The 17,806-nt window shown below is 43.5% G+C and overlaps 3 protein-coding genes across 3 annotated transcripts; 2 read left to right on the forward strand and 1 right to left on the reverse strand.

The window, feature by feature from the left end:
* The first annotated feature begins 9,246 nt into the window (after nucleotides 1-9,246).
* LOC123450703 lies at nucleotides 9,247-9,901 on the forward strand. Its single transcript, XM_045127828.1, has 3 exons — nucleotides 9,247-9,383; nucleotides 9,466-9,634; nucleotides 9,672-9,901. Exons 1-3 carry the CDS (start codon nucleotides 9,252-9,254, stop codon nucleotides 9,899-9,901), a joined length of 531 nt encoding a protein of 176 aa, XP_044983763.1. The 5' UTR covers nucleotides 9,247-9,251.
* Nucleotides 9,902-10,773: 872 nt separating this feature from the next.
* LOC123449332 (signal peptide peptidase-like 5) lies at nucleotides 10,774-11,340 on the reverse strand. The gene is made up of 2 exons (XM_045126524.1): nucleotides 11,116-11,340; nucleotides 10,774-11,022 (listed from the first exon to the last, which is right to left on the reverse strand). The coding sequence occupies exons 1-2, from the start codon at nucleotides 11,308-11,310 to the stop codon at nucleotides 10,978-10,980; spliced, it is 240 nt and encodes a 79-aa protein (XP_044982459.1). The 5' UTR covers nucleotides 11,311-11,340; the 3' UTR covers nucleotides 10,774-10,977.
* A 1,495-nt stretch (nucleotides 11,341-12,835) lies between these two features.
* Nucleotides 12,836-15,443, forward strand: LOC123449330 (SPX domain-containing protein 4-like). Its single transcript, XM_045126523.1, has 2 exons — nucleotides 12,836-14,599; nucleotides 14,688-15,443. The coding sequence occupies exons 1-2, from the start codon at nucleotides 14,518-14,520 to the stop codon at nucleotides 15,215-15,217; spliced, it is 612 nt and encodes a 203-aa protein (XP_044982458.1). The 5' UTR covers nucleotides 12,836-14,517; the 3' UTR covers nucleotides 15,218-15,443.
* The last annotated feature ends 2,363 nt before the right edge of the window (nucleotides 15,444-17,806 follow it).

The raw sequence follows: 17,806 nt of genomic DNA on the forward strand, positions 1-17,806 counted from the left end.
ACTCGAACGTGAAATTGGGGTCTTTTTCTTCGTCTTCCACGTAATGAGAGAACCACCAAGAAAAACATAGTAAGCAGAAGATGAATGGCGATCTCAAGGATCACAAGCCCACGTAGCATCAGAATAGGCGTGAAGTTGTAAAGAACTCGAGCGAGGAAAGAATAGACGGTGAGAGATCGTGCCTCGAAGATATCGGAGAACACGAAGGAGGTGACTATAGTGAACCGAGGTGGGAACGGAGACAAACTGACTCATAATATGAACCGGATAAGAGATATCCGGACGAGTGACAGATAGATAGACAAGACTGCCAACAAGATGAAGATAACGCGTCGGGTCAGGCAGGGGGTCACCATCAGTATCACGAAGGTGAACATTGAGCTCCATGGGAATCTCAACAATGCGCTCGTCAGTAAGAGCAACACGAGCAAGAAGATCATAGATATACTTTTGCTGGGATATAAAAAAGGCATCAGAAGTAGAAGAGACTTCAATCCCAAGAAAGTAACGAAGAGGTCCAAGATCAGACATAAGAAACTGCTCACTAAGGCGGGGTCATCACCAGTGATGATCATGTCATCAACATAGATAAGAAGAAGAGTCCGACCATGAGGGGAAGGTGGACAAATAATGCTGGATCATGAGCACTGGCTAAAAAACCAGCAGCAGTTACCACAGAGGAAAATCGCCCAAACCAGGCGCGGGGTTTTGCTTAAGGCCATAGAGAGAGCGACGAAGACGACATACCATGCCATCAGGAACAGAATACCCAGGTGGTTCCTGCATGTACACCTCCTCACGCAGCTCACTATCAAGAAATGCATTCTTAGCATCAAGTTGTGATACAGACCAGTGGCGAGCAGAGGCCACGACAAGAAGTGTACGAATAGTGGTCATATGGGCCACAGGAGCAAAAGTCTCATAGTAATCATGACCATGCTCCTGCTCAAAACCAAGAGCCACAAGACGAGCTTTATAACGCTCAAGAGAACCATCGGAGCGAGTTTTAACCTTGTAGACACACTTACAAGTGATGTGACGGACACCGGGGGAAAGGGAAACAAGATCCCATGTACCAGTGCGTTCAAGAGCAGCAATCTCCTCTGCCATCGCAAACTGCCATTTCAGGATGAACAACAACCTGATGATAGGAAGTCGGCTCAAGAACAGCAGCACCAGCGGTGGGAAATCCAAGGCAATCAACAGACGGACGAGGGCGAGAACGCAAGCCATAGGGAGGCTGAGACGAGAATGACGACACGGATGACGACACATCCGTAGAGGCATCCACATGACGTGAACGACGAGTGTAACACTAAGGAAAAGATGGAACAATGCAAGGAGGGATCGCCAAGGTAGAATCGGGGGGTGAAGAGAAGAAGTCACCGATGATGAAGGTGCAAAACCCGGTGACATGCTAGGGGAGGAAACCGTGGGAAATGGTGGTGGCAAATCGACAAGAGGTGGAGAAGCAGAGGTAGTAGAACGAATAGACAAAGGCTCGATGGGGGTGGGAGGTGTATCAGGAAAAGTGAGGAAAGAGATATCCTCCATTGAAAAGGTCGAGGAAGATGGGCGTGGGTAGAAGGGACGAGACTCGTCAAAAGTCACATCTCGAGAGATACGCATCCGACGAACGATAGGATCCCAACAACGATAGCCCTTATGCTCATCACTATAGCCTAAGAAGACATACTCAGCAGTCTGAGCAGTCAGTTTGGTGCGTTCGCGAGGGGCAAGAAGAACATAGCAAACACAACCAAACAAGCGAAGCATCGAATAATCAAGAGAACGATCAAAAAGACGCTCGAAAGGAACACCAACATGTAGAGCAGCGGAAGGTTGCAGATTGATGAGATGGGTGGAGGTGGAGACGGCGTGAGCCCAAAAATGAGGCGGGAGAGAGGAAACAATCATCAATGCACGATCCGTCTCAAGAAGATGAAGATGCTTTCGCTCAGCCACGCCATTCTGAGCATGAGAACGAGAACAAGAGAACTGAGAAAGAGTCCCTTGCTCAGTAAGAACACCACGCAACACATTAGAAATATACTCGCCAGCGGAGTCAGCACGAAACACACGAGTGGGCAAGAGAACTGAGTGTGAACCATGGCAGCAAAACACTTATAAATAGACAACACCTCACTACGAGAAGTCATGAAATAAAGCCATGTGTAACGAGAGAAATCATCTATGAAAATAATATAGTATTTATGACCCCCTTTCAAAGTGAAGAGAGCTGGACCCCATACATCAGAATGGACTAACTCGAAAGGACGCTTAGACACTCACTCACTATGGGAATATGGTAACTGGATCTGCTTGCCAAGACGAAAACCCTGACATTCTAAAGAGACATCTCCTGAGACAGACCCCAGAAGACCTCGACAAACTAAAGACGACAAACGAGAACCACAAAGATGACCAAGTCGATGATGCCACCGCTGGAAGGAACCAGTAGCAGAGGCGGCCGAAGCAGAGGAACTGGCGATAGTGGTGGCAACGGAAGGAACATGAAGCCAGTCTAACTCTCAAAAGACCATGAGAATCACGGCGGTGAGGGCCAGCCCCAACCAGAGTGTGCGTGCGATGGTCCTGGACAGAACAAGAGTCAACATCAAGGATGACGCGACAACCAGAATCAGTAAGTTGACCAACAGAAAACAGATTCATGGTAAGTCGAGGAACATGAGCAACATCAGGGATAGAATAAGGAGTTGTAAGATTGCCTCTACTAACGACAGAAAGAGGAGTACCATCAACAGTGAGGACATGAACAGGAGAATCAAGCGATCGAAGAGAGGACAAAGTGGAAGAATGAGAAGACATATGAAAAGAAGCTCCAGAGTCCAGAACCCATGGGGATGTACCTGACTGTGTAGAAGGTGGTTGCTCAGTGCGAGAAGCATCAGTCACAGAACCAGCAGTACCCATCGAGGAAGAACCTGAAGCAGCGAGCAGACGCTTAAGTCTCAGAATATCCTGCTCAGTCAAAGCGGTGGCTGAAGATGTCGAGGTAGTAGACGAAGTCCCTGAAGATGATGATCGCGCCTGACGCGGGTGTTTCTTTTTCCGGAAGCACTGAGACTCAACATGACCATCTAGGTTGCAGTAGCCGCAATGTGGACGGGGGCGGTCCGAGCCACCAGGGGGAGTGGACAAGAGCGGCGGTGCACTCGAGCGAGACGAAGTCGGTGCAGCATGTGGTGTAGCAGGGGCTCGAGCAGCGAGCACAGAGGGAATCTCTAGTAAACCAGCACCACGCAAGCAAGTCTCCTTAGCACGAATCTCAGAAAGCGCCTCCATGAGAGAAATACGACCACGAGCAAACAACTGAGCACGTCGGGGCTCAAACTCCTTACGGAGCCGAGACAAAAACTCGTAGACACGATGAAACTCCAAATTGACCTGCATAACCTGGCAACACAGACAAGTACGACAACCAGCACTGCGGGGAGAATCAAGCTGGCGCTAGATAGCAGAACTCTGTGCATAAAAATCATCAACAGTGGAGTCACCCTGCTGAAGAGCATGCTCCTGACGGACCACAGAGAGCTATAAGGCATCACCAGAGGGCTCATAGCGCTGACGAAGACAGGTCCACATCTCAAAGACAGTAGGAAGGCCCAGAAACTCAGAGGCAAACTGAGGGAGAACACTAGCAGTAAGAACAGCTGCAGCACAAGCATCATCATCAAGCCACTGGGTGTCAACAGACACAGCACCATGATATGCCCGAGGAGCCTCCTCATAAGTCAAAACCTGCTCATCATAAGCACGAACAACGGCCTCATCATCAATCTTAGCTGCAACCTTCACAACCTGATTAGCATCTGCAGGAAGAACCAGTGGCGTCGGCGGGGTGGGGGCCATAGGAGGAACCGGACGTGGCGGACAACGAACCTCGCCAGAAAGAACGCCCCATAGACGGATGACAGGCATATGAATGCGCATGAAAACAATGAACTCGATGTAGTTAGTATCATCAAAAATCACCGGACAACAAGGAACAACAACATAGCCCAATGCAGAAGAATTTTTTTTAAATATGTCCCGGCAGCAGAGATGTACACAGTTGGTGCGATCCGCAGCGGGGGTTAGTGCGATCCGGAGCGGGAGGCGACTGGATCGCGAAGCAGCAGGGGAGACCAGAGGACGGGCGGAGCTGTCTCGGGGATCACCGCACCAGGACGGGCGGAGGTGTCTCGGGGCCGGCTGCAGATTCGATTGGGGAATCCGCTGGATCAAGTTCGAGCGGAACGAGCGGCACACCAGAGGACGGGCGGAGCTGTCTCAGAGCGGAAGTTGACTCGATCACGACGCAACAGCACGGGAGACCAGAGGACGGGCCGGCTGCAGTTTCGATCGGGGAATCCGCTGGATCGAGTTCGAGCGGAACGAGCGGCCGACTGCAGGTTCAATCGAGAATCAGCTGGGAACGAGGCCGGCGGCTTCGATTAAGAATCCGCGGGGATCGGGGAATCCGCTGGATTGAGAGTGCCGACAGCTTCAATCGGGAGAGGTGTCTTCGAGCGGGACGAGCGGAACGGGCAGGAGGAGGAGATCGAGGCGGCGGCTTCGATCAATCGCACCAGTTGCAGCGTGCAGAAAATTGACCTAGCTCTAATATCACGTTAGGAATATGCAACTTGTATTTTCATGAGGCCATAAACCGACATATATACATGTACATGTCTGGGCTATATGCAGAAAACCCCTTATACAATGGGATAAATATGAATAGGTACGTGGCTATATTATGTATATTCTAACAATAGGGAGGTAAAGTATGGACAGAGTGAATTATTTACATGGTGTGGAGTCCACAATATCTATTATGTTCGAATACGCATAACAAAAAAATCATTTGGATATTGTGGATACATTAACTATCCTAAAGACAATCTTTACCTATTAATAAAGCACCTATTGCTTGTGTGGTACGTCATGTAAATTGCCCCTGAAGTTTGCATAAATTACCCACCATGCCACCGGTAATTAATAGAAAACGTTTCACAAAGCGAAAAATCTTGAAATCGGACTGCCTATGTAAAAACCTCCTATATTAGCTCTGTACCGTGGGAGAATATCTAACACATCGTATGGGCCGGCCCATGCATAGACGCAAGTTTTTTTAGTTCCGTTTATTTATTTATCTTCAGTTCCATTTTATTTTTCTATTTTAAATAATTTACAACTTCAAATAACCTTTCAACTTTTAATAAACTTAAAATTTTAAATCAACATATCTAAAAAATAAAATATTTGTGACTTCAAAAACTGCTCGGAGTTTTTGTAAAAAATGGTCGCATATACAATAAAATGTTTGCAAGTTTGAAAAAATGTTTATAAAACAAGAAAAGTCCATGATTTCAAATCAAACTCCATGTATTAAAAATTATTAAAAGCATTTAACAAACTGCTTTCTAATTCAAAATATGTTAATGCATTTAAAAAATGTCCTAAAATTTAAAAATAACTAATGCCTGTTGTGATAGTTTCTTTTGTTATTTAAAAATTTCCGTTCCATTTTTGTTTACTTCTAATTTAAATAATTTAGAATTACAAAAGCATTTCCATATTAAAAAATAGGAATTTTGAATTAAAATGTTGACGAAAAATAAAATGTTTGTGGATTCAAAAAAGGTGCCGTATTTTTATTTTTTATTTTTAAAATTCCAAAACAATGTCCGTGAATTTAATAAATATATTACTGATTTATAAAAATGTTTGTTTATCTAGAAAGACTTCATGCGTTTCAGAAATGTTTGTGAATTTAAAGTAATATCCTTCAACATAAAAAATTATGTTCGTCTTTTCTAGACTTGGTCGACAATTCAAAAGAAAATATTTAAACCCGTTTGAAATATAAAAAATATTCACGATTTCTAGTAAATGTTTGTAAATTGTAAAAAATGTTCTCGATTTTAAAAATGTTCTCATATTTGCAAAATTGTTTATGAAAGATCTAATGTATGTAGTTAAACATTAATGGTTCTAAGTCTTCGTGAAAATATACCCGTGTGATTTTTAAAGAATTAACTGTTGGATGGATCGAATTATTATTGTATGTTTTCTAAAAAAATTCTTAAAATTAGGAATAATTCTTTAAGTTACCAAGTTTTTTCACAACCATGATATTTTTTTTTTGAAAATGTAAAGATTGCTTCAACTTGTGAATCTTTACATAATAATAAAGAGGCTATTGCTTCCGTCGGAAAACCCACCGCTGCCGCTTTAAAAAAAACCTTGTCTTTTAGGTAATTAAACCGGAACGTCATGAACCCGTCCGACACGATGCTCCCGCCGCAGTCATCCCCGTCGTCGCACTCCAGGCTGTTGCCGGTCAGGTCCGCCTCCTCGTACAATACCATATGATTACAGCTTTCAACAACACCCACTCAATGCAACCCCCAATCAGATTCGAGTCTGGGCGACAGCAAAGCGGCACCGGGTCGAGCCAGCCTGATTCCAAGGTTGCCGGCCCCTGCCCTACGTAGTAACCTCCCATCGCTCTCGGAGACCCTGCTGTCCGACACGCCGCCGATCGTGAGTGGCGCCGCTTTCCCTACGTGGACAACAACACGCATCTCTCCCGTCGTGACGACGGAGGATCGGCCCCGCGGCCAGGCGAAGCGCCGACGCGGCGGCCGTAACCATTACCCAAGTGTTGGGTCGTCTCGGCCTCCGGAAAGGGCATGCAAGGGGAGATGGGAGATGCAAAGGCGAGCACGACACGGTCGCACCCAGGCGATCGACGGGCGGATTGAGGGTATCATGTGCTGCGTGTAGAATCGTCCTGATAGCATGACCCCGGGTACGTAGGTGCACGTGTCGGTCGCCCCTTGTTTCCCCCGGCGACGCCGACGTCTCGCCGCTCATGGATAGACACATGCTCCATAGACCGTCCGTCCGTCCCTGCATGCATAAGAAGACTGGGATTTGATTCCCATATACATGCATGCATGCACCCAACTGCTGAGCTGCCGTGCCGCATCGGCATGGGCAGAGGATGTGTTTGTGGCTTCAAATCGCTCGTGTGTTGCTGCTTTACCATGCCTACTTGCTCTTTTAAAACTAGATTTGACATGACATGCTTGTGTGGATTGAGATGCCCACCAGTCCGTTGGCATTAATAATTAGCCCTATCGATGTTATAGCCCACCATGTTCGACTTTTGGAAGAACATGCACCCGCCGGGTTAAAGGTGGTGTCTCGGTCGGTAAAAATTAGATTCTCACAATATATATCTCCATCTCCATTGGCTCTTTATCTCGGCGTTCTTTGGATGGAAGGAGGGAAAGATTACGATCTATACCTATTAATAAAAGAAATAGATATTTTTAATCCGTTTTGCTATTTTATTAAAAAAACGGATGTTTCTAACATTAAACCCGTAGTACATATTAAATGTTTTTAAAATAATCATATTTTCTAAACCATAACTCCAAATTTAACATATTATATATAAAATTTGATTAAAAGATATGTAGAATTTGAATATGATGTTATTTTACGTGTTAAACATTTAATAAAAATTTATCTAAGATGCAGTTTTAATAAATAATTCGTTATTTGTCTTTCTTTTATAGCGGTACTAATCCCGATTGGGGATGAACATGTCAACAAAATCTGGATTGAAGATGAAATTGAAGGTCACTTACCCGTTTCTTTATATGTATTAAATCTACATGCAAAGTGTGTTAAAATAGAAGACCCGTGGAATCTTCAACTGAATTTTTGTAGGTAAGACTATATCTGTTTGTGCCGTAACTACGAAGTCTCAGATTATAGACCGTTTTTTAATAAATTAAGAACGTATGGTTTTTCTCTCCCGTTGCAACGCACGGGCCATTTTGCTAGTAAATTTAAAAGAAGAAACATTTTTTGCATTTGTGCACAAAATTTCAAAATCAAGCGATGATGTGTAAACATAATATGGTCATCATCATTTAAAATTATGTTTTTTTTCTCCCGTTGCAACGCATGGATCATTTTGCTAGTACATTTGTACGCACGAATCGTAGGATGGATCCGACGCACAAACAGTACCCGATGAAAACCGGTAGCACCGTTAGTTTTTCATTTCGCTCGATCGCCGGGCCGGATTCATCCCAAAGTTATGTTTTTTAAACCCTACTAGTACAAATGCCCGTGCGTTGCACCGGACGAAAAGACGGACATAACCTGATTCATGTGTAATTATGCATTATTTTTATCAAATTTTAATAAACATTGATAATATGGTTAAACATGAGAATTTTTTATTCTTAATAAAAGCTAACGTTTTAGTAAAAGAGCTCGTGCATTGCAACATGTATGAAATAAATTTCAGGGTTTGTGTGTGCGTCTACTTTCCTTGACACCATCATCAGGGCTCGAACAAAGAGGCGACAACGACGATAAAGGTGACCCGTCATGCAAAGGAGCGGGACAGCCTGCTCCACAGGTTGTCGGGCATGAGTGGAGCTCCAACTCCGACCGGACAGATGGCTCCACCTCTAGCTCTGATGACGACGCTCCATCGCACGTCGACGCCTACACGGAGGAGGGGCACAACCGCGTCGATGACTCGAAGGGGAAGGGGACAACAAGGAAATGGTGATTTTCTCCACCCTTCGTCATTGTGTTTATATTTTAACTATGTTTTAGTTAGTTTGCCGATTTATTATTAGGGAGAGATATATAAGTAAATTAGTAGGTATAGATATAGATATAGATATAGATTGGTTTTTTATAAGAAAAACAACAGAGCCGTACACACGAGCTTCACTACCAGCTAGTCTTGTCTTACTTGAGCAATGGCAGCCATCATCCGCCCCGCATTAGGAAAACTAGAACGTCACCATGGCTCCATCTTCTCCCAACCCATCACCATGGGGCCTCTTCTGCCGCTCGCATTATCGCTCCTTCTCCTACCTGTCCCCTACTTGTTCTTCAGCGGCGGTAGCAACAGCTCGGCGGCCAGCCACACCGGTACTTCTAGTCGCTCACCCAGAATTACGGGCCGGTCGTGAAGGTGCAGCTCGGCCGCGTACGGATGGTCGTCGTCACGTCGCCTGAGGCAGCCAAGGAGGTTCTCCGGACAAATGACCTGCACTGCTGCAGCCGGCCGAATTCACCAGGCAAGTGTGTACTTCGAATTTGTACTTTTCTAGCTCTACAAGCGGACAATCATAACACTTCATCCGTCGTACGGTAGGCGCGAAGGGATAACGTCCGTTCCATCCTCGCGCGCGGCTGCTCCGGCCATGGCGTCCACCGCCACCTCCTCCCTCGGCGCCATCCTCCAGCGCTTCCCGCTCCTAGCGCCCCGCCCCGCCTCCCGTCGGCCCCCCACCACCCGCCGCGCCGTCGCCAACAAGATCTCCTGTATCGGATGGGTACGTACGAATACCATCACCAACGCTTGATTGTCTGCCCGGTGTTGTGCTGACCGACGCGCTTGCTCTGGGACGCACGCAGGACCCGGAGGGCATCCTGGTGCCGCCGCAGCCGGGCCACATCGTGCAGCTCGAGTTCCGGCGCCGCCTCGACAGCGCCGCCGACGCGCGCGCCGCTTTCGACCTCCAGGTCAAGGAGGAGCAGGAGCGCCGCCGCAAGGAGCGCAAGGTAATCCATATTCATTCCGTCCGCCGAGCACGGCCTGAGCTGAGCTGACACCTGACAAGATGATGCTGACAATGGCGGCGCGCGGGAGATCGAGATCGGCAGGCTCCGCCCCAGGCTCAACAAGGCCTTCTTCGACCACATCCAGCGGGAGATCGCGCAGATCAAGTTCGCCGTCACCGAGACAGTGGTCTGCACCAACTTGAGCTCCCTGTTTCCTCTCCTCTGTGTGTCAAAACTTGAAAATAGCCTGAACGAAACGTTTTTAACTTACAAAAGGGCCGTTGGTTGAATTTCAATAAACAGAGGGGCATTTTTGTAAAAAAGTCGACGACGTACGGCAGAAGCGCTCCGCGCTTTATTATTACTAGTACAAATGCCCGTGTGTTGCACCGGGCTAGAAAAAAAGCAGAGAACCTATTTATTTTGCCATTAAATGTTAAATGTAAATTATAATGTTAAATGTAAGACATCTATTTTTGGACCGAAGGAGTTTCTTTTAAAGTTTTAAAATATAATGTAATGCTTATATAAAAATTGGATTACTTTTTTAATAATAATTATCATTTTTATTGAGTGGTAATAATGTTTTGTTTTTTGATGGGTAATAGCATTTTTGTGTACAACATATTTTCAAAAAATAAATTGAACAATATATATTTTAAATTGTTTTTTGCACAACTTGCTAAGCTCTTGCAAGTGAGCTGCTCTGAGCATAGACACCAAGCCTTCGTACGAGACACAAAGCGCGTCCTCCGGAGCACTTTGCTCATCTTCTAAAAGAACGTTCTCCTCATCTTCTCAAAGAAAAACAAAGTTGTCCTTATCTCTTCACTTTGTTCCCGTCACTCGCCTCATTCCAATGGTGGCCACCCCCTTCCTTCCATTCCTTGTGGAGTTGAGCTCTCGATGTACCTTCAATGATGGCCGCCCCTCGCCGTTCATCCCTCCGCTGGCAATATTACATTTCATTTGTAATTATTTTTGCAATGTTTTTGGTATTTCTTACCAGAAAGCACTGTTCTAATGTTTTCTAAAATAAAAATTCAAGATTTTTTTTAAAGGGAAACTTATTACATTTTTTTGTAATTTTTTGCACTGTTGTTTGTGCTTATACATCCCACACGCACTCAAGGAGACAACAATCTGAAGCCCATATTTATAAAAAAAAAAACTGAATTAGTGCAATGCTTGATGCGAATCTCATATTTGTTGAAATAAAATAATAAAAATATTACATTTCATTTGTAAAAGTCATTTACAATCAACTATATGTAATTGACACAGTTGGTCTATATCCAATGAATTATGAGAAGTCCTTTCATTTGCTAGTTATCTAAAACTACCACCAGAGATGCCATCCAACAGCTAGCCAATAGCGGAGGATCTTTTTTCAGAAATAGCATGCATGTCCTGTTTGAGCAAATAGAAGTCAGTGCGATAAAACAATCAATCTTGAAAAAAGAATTTGTTATTACGAGATCTTCCAAATTGTACTATATTTACCAGATTTAAATTGATTTTGGGAGGCGCGCAGCCGTGGATGGGGTCTGGGAGGGTGAGCGGCTCCCTGGTGGCCTTCTTCTCCTTGGAGACGATCTTGGGGCCGAAGCGTGCGCCGACGCCGACGAACTCCTCGCCCTCGTGGCCGCCCACCCAGCTTTGCACTTCATACATAGTGCTAGTGTGAAAGCAAAACATACCTGCACTTTATCAATACTGATCTTAACAGCCTGCTTTTTATCTGTAAGATCAGTAACCTTGTTGTAGAATGATACAACATCAAGTAACATCTATAAACACAATGTTAGAGTGTCAGCATCTTAAGAAAAATTTCTGCATAAATAGACACAGAAGATAATTGGCACGCATATGATTCCAAGTTGACATTTCAGACACTACTTTTGATACGGCTATGAAGATTGACAAGGTCTGAATCTAAAAGTGTGCAAAATCATCGCTGACTTTCTGAAAAAAGCACAAAATGCATGGTCATGGCACAAAGGCCAGTGCTGAGAGCACAGGGAAAGGAAGAAGGTAAGAAGGGGAAATCACCTGCGCATTAGTAGCCAAGGCCGAAGCATGCTCTCAACGCCGCAGAGTAACGAAAGACCACCAGTCAAGCGGGGAACCTGTAGCAACGCCGCTGCATCGTGGCCCAATAAGAAGCACAAATAAAAACACGGACAAGAGAATTCGAAAACAACCTAAGCAGCAAGCCAGACCATGACCACCACACAGGTATAGGTATGAACAGCCAAGCATAGAATTTGGGGATTTTCAGATAATTAACCTTTAAGATTAAGATTTTCAAAGAATTGACACATACAAACTGAACAAAGGCATGCTAGGATCATTCAAAGATATGTATTTAAAATGGAGTACAAAAACAACTTTGGCATCAAACCCATCATAGGATCATGTAATTTACATGTTAACATAGCGGAAAAAAAAATGATCTTCTTCACCTTTGCATTTGGGTTCTTCTCCTTGAGGTAGTTGCCGACGCTGCTGCTTCAAATCCCGGTGGCGGAGATGTCGACCTGCATATAAATGGCGAGTCAATTCAATTGTCTTGCCATTCCAGAGAAGTTGAGCGGTACAATGCATGCATCTAAATGTAGTAGATAACTTGTCATGTTGGTGCGTGGTCCAAAGAGTGCTACTGCTACTGCTACATACAATACATAGTTGCTCTGGTTACAGTTGTATCTACCACGCAGTTTGTTTGTTCAAGGCAAGCTCCAAAGAGAAAGGAATCAGACTCTTAGTTGTGACTGTAACCATAGTCACTCATACCAAGTTAGTTGCTGCATAAATATATGGGCGGTTATTTACAGAATTAAATTGATACAATCATTCATAGCCATGCTTGTAGACTATGTGGCTCACCTGTTGGGTCACGACTCTCACTCATGCAAGCAAAGCAAGCACTGCAGTGCAAAGTTCAATGAAAAAAGATCTAGCAAGTAAAAAGCTGATCCTGACTGTAGTATGGATTAAGGAACTTTGGATATGTAGCAATCAACTCGGAATGAAAGTTACTATGAGATTTGTTTCCCTTTTGGTAGACAAACGGTAAAATGATACGTGCTTCACCTAAGGCAAGTCAAGTGTGGATGTACACTTTATTTAATTTCTGCTAAGAAAACAACAGAACAAAAAAAAGGATACACTGCTCCCTTCATAACAGGTTCAGCCATCTGCACAAAATACAGAAAGCATTAGTGTTTTCCTTGTGATGGGCAAACCAACTTAGCTATCTCCTGTCTCAATATTGATCTAGAATGATATGTAAACTACGATGACTCATCCAGAAGCATGTGTCGTGCACTTGCGAAATATTGAATTTCTAAGGTAACGAACTTCATGTACTTATAAAGGTTTATATACTAAATACATCAGAAACCTTGCAAATATGCAGGGATAATCACAACACTTTGCTTCTGTATCAGTTATGCTCTATCACAGCGAACAATCTATGGATTGATAAGATAAGGTGATGTAATCCAATCCATTTCAGCTCCGTGAAAAGTATAAATATAAATTAATGTTACCTACAATAGTGAAGGTGAGAATAAAATAGTAACGCCGCAAATCAAACAATGTAAACATTTTGTAAACATTTTACAAAGATGGCAAGGCCGACAGCATAATTCTTCATGTTGAGAATTGTTAATGTGGGTCATAAATCAAACAATTACTCGTGTTATAGGCTACAGGATGTGATGCTCTTTTTTCTCCCGGTGCAACGCACGGGCATTTTTTAAACATTATCATCACTAAGACATGTCATCGCATTGGTGCCTACTACTCCAATCATCAAAAGGGCACCTGATCATTCAAAAACAACATGCCACTGGTAACTCCTAGTTCCCATCCAGTTACAGACTCATGAAGCCTAGATTCAGATACAGGGCATACATCAAGTTCAGACACACTTCTGAACTTATGTGCTGAAATGACTAAAGAGTCTCTTTATTCTTCAGTTCTTGATTGCATATTAGTTCTGATCATTCGATTAAACCTCCTGTTCAAAGTATGTTGACTTGAGCATATTAAGGCTTCAGTCACGCAATTGTCATTGGGTCACGTTCAACCAATGACCCATATATGAATGAACATTTAATCCATTCGCATGAGAACGGAATTTGTAATTTGCCAGTTAGGTTTGTCAGGGCTCATTATGAGGCCGAGTCTGCTGAAATGTTGGCGACTGATAAGTAGATAACCCAGTTCCAATAATTCTAGTAAACCGAGACCCAGAACCAATATAAACAACAGCACTTGGCCTTGCCCAAAAGAACTAAGTTTACCATTTTTTTGGGTATGGACAACACAGACATAGCTGATTAATCAATTTAGACGGTTTAGCATTCCTGGCTAGCAGTAAAATCCGTACTTCTGAACTTATCTGGTGAAAGGCCTAAATAGTATCTTTATGCTTCAGTTCTTGTCTTCATATTAGTTCTGAGCATTTGATTGAACCTCCTACTGAAAGCATCTATTTCGTTGTACTGTCACATGGTTTTGTCCTTGAGTAACAGACTGTCTGGTGTTTCGGATCTGTAGAATCTAATAACATGTGAGGTGTTGAGAAGATGATTTTTCCTAACAACATGAAGCGACATTCTTGATAAGCTCATGAGCGCTTGGGAGGGAATCCCTTTCTCTTTTGAAGTCCCAAAATCTGTGAATGTTATTGTCCATTGTGGTTGCCATTTTTTGTTTATTATACATGGGTTATTTAGGGGCTTAGGTAGTACAGTAGTAGGTAGTTGTGGTATACCAATTTCTTTTATTTTCACTCGTCAGTTTGCTTGTCTGTAGGTGCTAAAGGAGAGGATTGAGCGAGTCAAAGCAAAGAAAAACGGTGCTTTTACATCCAAAACTGAGTTTACTGAAGAGATGTTAGAGATACGTAGAGATTTCGTGCTTATCCATGGCGAAATGATACTTCTCCAGACCTACAGCTCCCTGAACTTTGCTGGTGAGCATATGAAACCAAATTAACCAACCTTGAGTGTCCTACCAGCAGTATATTTTATAGCTAACGCCCTGACACTTGATGCATACATGGCTAGTGAAGATACTGAAGAAGTATGACAAAAGAACAGGCGGCGTGCTCAGCCTACCTTTCACTCAGCGAGCTCGCCACCAACCATTTTTCACCACTGAACCATTAACAAGACTTGTTCGAGAATGTGAGGCTAATCTTGAAATCCTCTTCCCTGTTGAAGATGAAGTGCTCGAGTCTGGTTCCTCTTCAAAGCATCAGGCTCACAATGATGCGGCTAGTCGTGACCCAGCGTCATCTTCCGACGCAGAAACCACAGAGGTGTACCAAAGCACACTCGCGGCAATGAAAGCGATAGAGGGCCTTAAGAAAGCGAGCTCTACTTACAATGCCCTGTCTCTGGCTAGGTTCTTCCATGGAGAGGATGGCGAAGCTTGTTATGGTGCCGTAACTTCTGAGAGCTCGCTGTTAGATTCCTTGACAGATTCCCAGGTTGAAGATGCATATAAGGATGATAAAGAGGTGCAATCAAAGGAGCAGAGCTCTGCTCAGACTAACCATAACGCGGAAGCGGAGCGACGCGGTGGATAATAATCAGTCTTTCCATGCTATTTTGAATCTCCCCTGATAAGTGTAAATGATAGAACTGCTATAACACCAATAATCTGGATGTTTAGCCAGTCTTTGAAATGTGTGACAGACCATAAGTCATGTTTTATTTGGATGCTTGGAGTTTTGGAGCTGTAGGCAGAAAGTGTGTGTGTCATTTAGCTGATTTGATTTGAAAGGAATTGTATACAGTCTCTCTGTTTCTTAAGGTTTTTGTATAGCCACTCATGTTCGCCTTCAGCAAACCACTCATACGGTGACTTCTTTTTTAAGTTGGCTCATACAATGAATTTGATTATGAAATTTATGTACAAAACATTCTAGTGTGGTTCAGACTCGTAGAAGTTAAAATGCAAAGGGAACTTAAAGCTCAACAATAAATAAAAAGGAGACTATACTTGTGGGAATAATCCAGATGCCAAAACCAACCATTTAACACGTAATGATTTGTTGCTCCGAACATAAAAATAATAATATGCATATGTTGCATTCACGGAGAAGCAAAATTTCAGTTGCGATGCGAATGAACAAGATGCAAAAATATACAAACATATATAACAACAACTTGCATACAACTAATCTCTGCTTATGAATTCATCCGATTAACCACTTAACTTGCCGATTAACGTACTCGTAGGATCACTGAGTAACCGACAAAATAATAAATCAGCCGATTAATTTGTTGATTAAGTGTCTAATTAGCTGATTAATCCCCTACGCATCCGCCAACCGAGCAACTGTCGGTTAACGATCTTCTCCACATTGCAACTAATATAAAATGATTTGTTCATAACAAGTTTGTGCAACTAATTAAGAACTCAACTGTTACCTAATTTAGCATTGCGAAATTGGCTAGGAATAAGCACGGGAGGGGTGGAATCACCTGGAGATGGCCTGCTCGGTCTTCTTCTGGCCGTCCTTGTGAGCCTTGTCCTTGATGTGGCGCAGCATCGTCACGATCTGCTTGAAGTCGCTGCCTCGGCGGATCCCATCGGAGCAAACACCAACAAATCACATGGCGAAATCTGTCACGAAAATCCGACACAAATCGCGTGAGAGAGAGGGATAGTGGGGGGCGGCCAAGAAACCCTCGCTCTCTCTGTCGGTCTCTTCGATCCGAGCAACCGTCGGGAGCGGGACGCACGGAGCGCAGAGCAGCGGCGCGGAGGGGAGGGGAGGGGGGAGGGGAGGCACCTGTCGAGCTCGAGCTCGGGGTCGGAGTCGTCCATGTCGCGCCGCCTTTTTTCGGACCGGGCCGCCTCGATTCTTCCTGCCGAGGCCTCCGCTGCCACCAGCCTTTAACATGGGTCTCGTGCCCGCGCCGGCGGCAAGCGGCGGCGCGTGTCCGATGGAGACGCACGGTGGTGAGACAGTCCAATAAGAGATAAGGGTTACACGCATAATTTCTAACAAATGCAATGGTTTTTACGCAAAAACGAAACGTTTTTCTAGAGTGCCACTTTAACAGGGACTGTGGGTTGAACATATAAAACCTCGAAGGTTTTTTTGCAAAACTACCACGACGACGTACGGCAGAAGCCATGCCTGCTTTATTATTACTAGTACAAATGTCCGTGCGTTGCACCGGGCAAATAATGAGGCACAACTTGCTTCATGTATCATTGTGAATCATTTTTATATTCATTTTTAATAAACATTGATCATAAGTTTAAACTTGGGAATTTCCTTATTTATAATAAAAGTTAACATTTTCATAAAAAATGGTATATACCCTTTTAAAAGAATAATTAATGTTTTGTAAAAATTAGAACATTTCTCTAAAATAACATTCTAATAGTTTTTTGTTTTTAAAGAATAATTAATGTCTTCAAAGCTGCAATCATTTTTTATGACTTTTACGCTGGCGTTGCGCGTCGTGGGCCGGCACATCAGGGCGATGCATCAAACGCAAGATGGCTTAGAGCACGCTGAAGCCGTGGTATAGGAGGTCCCCACTCGCCACCTCGGACCAAACGCTGATCTGCATCTTGCCATTTTTTGCCTTTGCATGTGGCTGGCCTATTAGAGAAGCCAAACAACGCACACATACTGCTTCATACACGACTTTAATATATGCACTACAGATTTATTATTAAAATAATCAAAGGGATTTCTGTAACAAAGTATAACCGACCAAAAATACTTATTTCTTTTATTAATAAAAAATAGGATAGGAAAATTGTCCGTGCGTTGCAACGAGAGAATACAGTAATGTGTAGCGCAATACTACTGAGAAAATGCTAGAGTGCAAGTAAAATGTATAATTGTGTTCCATTTTCACTTGGTCACGTAATATTAAAAGAAAAGTCATTCGCTTAGGAAAATAAATCAGAAGTGTGTGCTTTGATTACACTAATAGAATATATAAAGTCAGTTGAGAGATGTAGTAAGAAATATCATATTGAAACCTGAAGTTTCTGAAGTGACATGCATACACACTCTGAATATTGAACAAAAGCTGAATCGTAAGTTTGATGAACAGCAATTTGTGGCTCCAATTTAACCATCCGAGCTACTATATGAGGGATCATGAGTTTGTGAAGTAGAAATCTTTTCTGACGTAACATTATT

Source organism: Hordeum vulgare, chromosome 4H (genome assembly GCF_904849725.1).
Source record: "Hordeum vulgare subsp. vulgare chromosome 4H, MorexV3_pseudomolecules_assembly, whole genome shotgun sequence".
NCBI classification, from domain to species: Eukaryota; Viridiplantae; Streptophyta; class Magnoliopsida; order Poales; family Poaceae; genus Hordeum; species Hordeum vulgare.

What these genes read in the sequence shown, in the direction of transcription:
- LOC123450703 (XM_045127828.1), top strand. Translation starts at nt 9,252, where the DNA reads ATGGCGTCCACCGCCACCTCCTCCCTCGGCGCCATCCTCCAGCGCTTC. An exon ending in AGATCTCCTGTATCGGATGG is followed by an intron (nt 9,384 to 9,465) that starts GTACGTACGAAT and finishes GGACGCACGCAG; the next exon opens with GACCCGGAGGGCATCCTGGT. An exon ending in AATCCATATTCATTCCGTCC is followed by an intron (nt 9,635 to 9,671) that starts GCCGAGCACGGC and finishes ACACCTGACAAG; the next exon opens with ATGATGCTGACAATGGCGGC.
- LOC123449332 (XM_045126524.1), bottom strand. Translation starts at nt 11,310, where the DNA reads ATGTTTTGCTTTCACACTAGCACTATGTATGAAGTGCAAAGCTGGGTG. An exon ending in CCAAAATCAATTTAAATCTG is followed by an intron (nt 11,023 to 11,115) that starts GTAAATATAGTA and finishes TTGCTCAAACAG; the next exon opens with GACATGCATGCTATTTCTGA.
- LOC123449330 (XM_045126523.1), top strand. Translation starts at nt 14,518, where the DNA reads ATGTTAGAGATACGTAGAGATTTCGTGCTTATCCATGGCGAAATGATA. An exon ending in CAGCTCCCTGAACTTTGCTG is followed by an intron (nt 14,600 to 14,687) that starts GTGAGCATATGA and finishes TGATGCATACAT; the next exon opens with GGCTAGTGAAGATACTGAAG.